Genomic DNA, 7,019 nt, shown 5'->3' on the forward strand with positions numbered 1-7,019 from the left:
TAGCACCTCATCTACTACTCCTCCCCGTGTCCCCTACTTCCTCAGTATGATGACCCCAAATGTTTCCATACCTTACCAAATGTTCCCTGGTGGGCAAATTGCCCCCAGTTGATGACCATTGTGTTTAAAGAATTCATTTCAACTATTTTATTGGCCCCTAAGGCACCAGCCTCCCTCTGAAGCTGTGTCCATGGGAATGCTATCTGTCTGGCTGCTTGTGGGTCTCTCCAGCACTGACTGACTAAGTCACACTGGCAGCCATGGGTGAGACTTCCTCAACGTGCGTGGAGCAAATGCCTACGATGCCAGGCTGCAAGGTTGCGTTTCTGCATTTCTAGGTGTTGGGGGATGCCGTGATTATTTTCCAAAGTAATCTAAATTTTGTCTCCAGGGATCCTTGCCCCTCCTAAATGGGTATTTTCTTGGAATAATGACAGCTCAATTGTTTATGGAGCCTTTATTTAATATTTGACAATATCTAGGAGAAAGTCATAAACATTTAGTTCAATTATTAAAATAAAACCTGTAGGGTATCTCCCCAAAAGAGTATCCAGAATCATTATTTTAATTTAAGCATAACTCTAAAAGGGGACTGGGAAACCTACAGTGGGGGAGATAAATTTTCAAGTGTCATTTTAGGAAAACAAAGGCTTTCTTTGCAAGAAAAAACATCCACTTCCCCCCGCTAGTTACAGGCTTAATGTTACTAATAAGTTAGATGTCAGATGTATGCCGTTATTGGCAGCTTGCATACAATTTAAATATTTTAGCTTCCATTATACAACTGAATCTACATGACTGACCTTCAAGGACCCCATTCATAAGAGATGAAGAGAGGGAACAGCCAGCTACTTCATGCAAGGGCTGGCCCGCAGACTGGGTTTCCCCACATTGTCAGACACACCACGACGCAGGGAGCTCTTTGGAGACGCTCTAACACGGCAGGGTTGGGACGGAGAATGATGGGGGTGGGGGCACACTTTTGGGGCAGGGAGAGAGCCAAGGCTTGTTTTTCTTTTTGAAAAATCCCGCCTTTGTTCCAAGGGAGAATGAAATACCCGTTAAAACTGGTGACACTGGGAATTTTGTTTTGGCTCAGTTCCTTTTGTTGTGACTCCACGGTAAAGGAGAGGAATCTGGGGTAAGGAGGTTTCAAGCCAAGATGAGAAAGAAAAAGCATGCCTTCCAAGAATTTCTTCTATTGTCTCCCGGAGAATAAATATTTATAGAGAGGGTTCAAGTGAAGTCTGTCTCAATGGTCGTGGCTTTAAGTCTAAGCCTTTGAGAGAGTGCATGTAAAACTATGCTTAAATGAAGGGTGATCCAATTAGGCTTCCCAGGGAAAACCAAGAAACCTCAAGATAATTTCCTATCTGAAATCTAATTGTGTCCTCAAGTGGAATACGAATACCACTTTGAATTACCCCAGATCCATAGACGGCAGCAAAAATGTACAGCCAAATTGGATTCTATTTTAAGTAATTAAGTTATTTCCCTTCACAGGATCTATAATTTGCCTTGAACAAATGTGATTTGCCTCAGAAAGATAAGGCATTGCAATTTTTCCTCCAAAATGGATTTTCTGTGCCAGAAACAATTACTAAAAGTAGACCAAATATTGCCCTAATTATAACCTACTTATTATCTGAGTGTATGCCTGGAGTACCCTGTTTGTGTTCCAATGTGAGGTAGGTATGGCTAGTTTAGAAATTATCTTTAAATGGAAACTGAAGCTGAAATTTACTCAAGAGCCTGGGGTTTGCACAATGGTCATGTAAATAGCAACGGGTGGTTACATAAGTCTCCAAAATCTTGTGCAAAATGTGAGCAACAAGGAGCTTGCTTCAGTAGACCTTCCTTCTGACTCTAATAAATAACAGTATTAACTTGTAGCTGCTTGGCTGAGTCCTTGAGGAGGTGCTAGGTGTTGCAATAGTTTAAGAATAAAAGTGTTGAGATTTGCATAGAAGATATTACAAGAGGAGTATTTTGGTCATGGTTAATTTTGTGAAGAAAACATTCACTTTTGGATTTCTTTATTAGCAGTTCAGTTGACTTATGCCCAGGTGTTCTGAAGGACAATAGTGGGTAATAGTTAAAAGCAAGAGCTGGAACAATTTAAACAGAATTAGTTCTTGACTCTGCCCCCTTGAAAGTGCCATGTATGGAGTCTCTGAATCTCAGTTCTCTTGTCTGTGAAAAGGGAGTGATGGTTATCTACACTAAGACTGGATGAGGAAAGCACACACTGCCTGGCATTGCACAGACCTGGGTTTCACAAGTGGATGGTGGAGTAAAATCCAAACATGATTGCAAACCTTTTCTTCTTTATACATGCTTATCCTTCTGAAAGATGATCTTGCATACAAATGGGTGCTGGCTGGCCATTTCTAAACTTTCATGTGAATTTAAAGTGGTTAAGGCTTCAGATTCGTAAGTCATGTTACCCAGTTTCAAATACAGGCTTTGCTACTTACCACATGCCTTTGTTACTTAGGCTTTCTGTGCCTCCGTTTCCTCTTCTGTAAGATGTAATTAGTAACAGAAGCAGAATCTATCACAGAGTTGTGATAGGGGGTAAGTAAAATATTACAATGAAATACTTAGGATAGTGCTTTGCCTACCATAAACGTATCTATTATTACTTTTGTCTTCTGCCAGCCAAAAGAATGTCAACAGAAATCAGAACATAACACTAAGTAAGTTTAACATGTACTTTTATTAACAACTTAATACAAGACTGTACACTGTAGGTGCTGAAATCAACCCACTCCTGAAAACTGAAAAACCAGCATTTCTATGTCACTTTGGGCTTTGGCTCTAAGTGCCATCTTCTACAGAAAAATCACATGGTGTAGCCAAACGTCTTAAGAACAGGAAGAAAGAGATGTTCCACGGGAATGGAGAGATTATTTATGCATAAACAGCTGGGGATCATTTCTAGCTTTACGTGATTCACTACACGCACTGGAATGTTCAGTTCCCTTTTCTATAGTCCTACCACCAGACATACAGCAACGAAGAACTTGGCCACAGGTCCTGCCTAGACACACATCAATATGAAACAAAAAAAAATATTTATATAAATAAGTCAATTAAACCTCACAAAAACTAAAGAAACACAAGACAAAAATCCAACAAGCAATAAAAACTGTACAATATTGGTCAGTCTTTTATATCTGAAAAATGTGTAACTTAAAAAAAGAGTTCTTTATCGTATAAGAAAAGTCTTTCACATCTGTGTTAGCTGGAGTGAAAACTTGAAGACTCAGACTCAGTGGAAACAGACGAGTGTCCCCCTCGCTTTCCTTTGGAGAGGATCTTGAGGCTGGACCCTCTGCTCACAGAGGTGAGTGCGTGCTGGGCAGAGGTTTTAAATTTGGCTCCAAGGAAAGCATAGAGGATGGGGTTCAGACAACAGTGGAAGAAAGCTAGGGCCTCGGTGATGGAAATCCACTTGTGCACAGTGTTCTCAAACTCACACCCTTGCTTGATGATTTCCAGGAGGATGAAGGAGTCGATGCTGATCCCAATGTAATAAGGCAGCCAGCAGGCGAAGAAAGCCAGGATGAGGATGACCGTGGTCTTGAGGGCCTTGCGCTTCTGGTGGCCCTTGGAGTGTGACAGCTTGGAGATGATAATGCAATAGCAGGACAGGATGACGATACCAGGCAGGATAAGGCCAACCATGATGTGCTGAAACTGGAACACAACCACCCACAAGTCATTGGGGTAGAAGCGGTCACAGATATATCTGTCATCTGCCTCACTGACGCTGGCAAAGATGAAGTCGGGAATAGTCAGCAGGAGGGCAGGGATCCAGACTCCAACATAGACCACCTTTTCAGCCAACAGCTTCCTTGGCTTCTGACTGTTGGTGGCGTGGACGATGGCCAGGTAGCGGTCCAGACTGATGAAGGCCAGGATGAGGACACTGCTGTAGAGGTTGACTGTGTAGATGACATGGACTGCCTTGCACAGGAAGTTCCCAAAGTACCAGTTTGCCACGGCATCAACTGCCCAGAAGGGAAGCGTGATGACAAAGAGAAGGTCAGCCACTGACAGGTGTAGCCTGTACTTGTCCGTCATGCTTCTCAGTTTCTTCTGGTAACCCATGACCAAGATGACCAATCCATTGCCAACAATGCCAGTCAAGAAGATGATGGAGTAGATGGTGGGCAGGAAGATCCTATTGAAATGAGCATTTTCTTCACGGAAGCAGGGTTCCTTTATGGAGTCATAGTCCCCTGAGCCCATTTCCTCGGTGTAGTTATCTGAAGTGTATATCTGCAAAAGAGGCAAAAGAATGGACATTCACTTCCAATTCAGCAAGCATTATCCAAGTTAAAAAAAAATTCAAAGCAATTTAAAAAACCAATTCAGGCTTGCTTTCTTCAGGAAATTCTGAAGAACTGGACTAAGGGCACAAGAGAATTAATGTAGAATCCTACAACTCTCCTCCCCATCTTTTCCCATAGTGACTTCATTATATTCTTCTTTAGTAGAACCAATTACAAAATTCTTTGTTTAGAACAAAAGGGCGCTGCGATGCTGAGGGTTTCAAAGTCACATCTTGGCTAACTCCTCTGCCCCGCCCACTAGAGGGAGGAAAAAAACCTTCCTTAGGAGGAAAACACACACACACACACACACACACACACACACACACACACACACACACACACACAAAGAGGCCACTCCCAGGCGGCGTGGGGGGTGGGGTGGGTGCTGCGAGGAGGGGCTGTGATTAACTTTTTGTATGAAGTTTTTCGCCAAGGGAGGGAAGAGGGGAGGGAGGAGCACGGGGGGAGGGCGGGGGCGTTGCAAAGACTCATTCTCCTACGGCGCAAAAACTCAATTTTCCCACGCCTGCCTAAACACAAATCATTCTGCGCTTCCAGCAACATGTAGTGGGTAAAGAGAATGCGGTCTTAAAACGAAGGCCCTTTGGTGCTTGGAGTATATTGGGCGGGAGTGTCAGAATTTGAACAAACGGCACCTCCTCCCCCAAGCGGCCGCTCCTCCGGGGCGTGGGTCTCTTTTGCCATCCTCGTGTTTATCACTTGGTGCGTTTGGGACGTTAGGGAACACGGCATTTTCCTGGGTGGAGAAGGTAACGGGGTCTGCACCCGTAGTCCTCGCCCCAAGTTTCATTTCCTCACTCTCCCGGGTGGCCTCCCATTACCCCGCCACTGATCCAGTTAACCCGGCCGGAGGCGGGCAGCTGGAAGCCTCCAGGCAGTGGGCACGCGGGGAGCCGGGTTGTCCAGCCCCGGTCCGCCGCGGCTGCCCACCACGCCCACACCGACCGGCCGCAAGCAGCGCTGCAGGGGCTCCGCTGGGCGACACGCCAGGCTCTGTCCCACAGGGTGCTGGGGAGAGACTGGGCGGCTCCGCCGCGAGCGTCTTTGAATTGCGCGCCGCTGCAGGAAACCAAAAACTCCCTAGCAAGAGGGTTTCAAAAGGCTTCTGGAAATCACCGACAGTTAAACATCGCAACTGGACTCGGAGAGAGCCAAACGGTTTCCCCACTTGCACCTGCCCGTCTTCGCGGCGGCGACCGGGCAGCCCAGGTGCGGTCCTAACCTCCCCCGCCCCCCCACCCCCATACCCGCTCCTGTACCCGGAGCGCGTGTCTCGGGGCTGGCAGCTGCGCGGTGTCAAAGGGGAGGTCAAACCACTCCTCTGACCTCTGCACGATCCCAAACTCTCGAACTGCCGGACACATGCGCGGCCGTGGGGAAGAAGCGCGCTTTGGCCGGCGGAAAGGTTCCCCCCTCAAACCCAAAGCGCGCGGGCCGATCAACTCCTAGCTGCTGCCACCACTCGATCCCCTCAGAGGATCCGCGCGGTGGGTCCACCCGCCTTTCCCGCCCTCCGCCTACTGTGCCGGGACACTGGCACAGCTCCGTGGGCCGCGCAGAGTTTCACAAACACGCACCCAGCGTCAAGAACAGTCACCAGGCGCTTATCCCCGAAGTTAAAGCGGGCGCAATGTCCTTCTGGGAACTCCGCCCAGGCACGCTGCCCTCTGCCTCTAAATTCAGAAAATGTAACTCGCTCCAAGAAATCCCCGCTTCCCCAAGGAAGAGACCGGTGGTCTGAGTCCCGAGGTAGCGCGCACGCCTTTTCTGCACTTGTGCACAGAATGTTCTTATGTTTGCAAACAGCATGCAAGCCGCCGCGCGCCGCGGGACTCAAGGGGGTGACACATGCAGCCACTGGAACGCTCTTTCCAGTCGTTTCTCCTCGACTCACAGAGAAAAAGATTCCAATCCTGCTCCCCCCCACCCCCGCGCACCACATAGCCATGGTCAAGAAAACTCCTTTCCGTGACCCTTTTTTGGAGCTCCAATGTCCCGGCCGCTTCTGCCCGCTCGGAGAGGGGCTGCGCTCTAAGTTCAAACGTTTGTACATTTATGACAAAGCAGGTTGAAACTGGACTTACACTGATCCCCTCCATGGTAACCGCTCGTTCTCCAGACGCGGTGGCTACTGGAGCACTCAGGCCCTTGGGGTCACTTTGCTACCTGCTGCCGCAGCCAACAAACTGAAGTTTCTGGCCGCGGCCAGACTTTTATAAAAACACGCTCCGAGCGCCGCGCATGCGCCGCTGGGGCGCGGAGGGAGAAGGCGGGGTAGGGGAGAGCGGCCGACGCGAGGAAAGAGGGCGCCAGACGCTAGGAAGGAGGGCGCACGGGCGGGGCGGAGGGGTTCGCGGCTTGGGAAGCCCAGGGGACCCTGCTGTTCGCGGGTGGTCGGTAGTGAGTCTGGAGCGGGACAGGACCTCCCAGAGGCGTTTGCTAAGTTTGAGAAAAGCGGGATGCGCCTCAAGACAGGTGGGAAGCGCGGGCTAGGGACGCGTCTCTCTGTGGCGCGTCCATCCTTGCTAAAGTGGATGGAATTCCAGACTGGGGAATGCTACAGTAGAGACACTGAGGTCCAGGGAGGGGAAGTGACTTGCCGGAGTAACCCAACCAGTAGGCGGCAATGTTGGAAGTAGGGCCAAGCTTCCGACG

General features: G+C 48.6%; 1 protein-coding gene across 2 annotated transcripts; it reads right to left on the reverse strand.

Annotated features, from left to right (window-relative positions):
* Window positions 1-2,700: 2,700 nt before the first annotated feature.
* Window positions 2,701-6,491, reverse strand: CXCR4 (C-X-C motif chemokine receptor 4). 2 transcript variants are annotated; one of them, XM_077956455.1, is made up of 2 exons: window positions 4,880-4,894; window positions 2,701-4,287 (listed from the first exon to the last, which is right to left on the reverse strand). In XM_077956455.1, the coding sequence occupies exons 1-2, from the start codon at window positions 4,886-4,888 to the stop codon at window positions 3,244-3,246; spliced, it is 1,053 nt and encodes a 350-aa protein (XP_077812581.1). In that variant the 5' UTR covers window positions 4,889-4,894; the 3' UTR covers window positions 2,701-3,243. The 2 variants fall into 2 exon arrangements, with proteins under 2 accessions (XP_077812581.1, NP_001036110.1); NM_001042645.1 differs by lacking the exon at window positions 4,880-4,894 and adding an exon at window positions 6,449-6,491 and having other exon boundaries at window positions 3,244-4,287.
* Window positions 6,492-7,019: the final 528 nt, after the last annotated feature.

Source organism: Macaca mulatta, chromosome 12, assembly GCF_049350105.2.
Source record: "Macaca mulatta isolate MMU2019108-1 chromosome 12, T2T-MMU8v2.0, whole genome shotgun sequence".
In the NCBI taxonomy this organism is placed as follows: Eukaryota; Metazoa; Chordata; class Mammalia; order Primates; family Cercopithecidae; genus Macaca; species Macaca mulatta.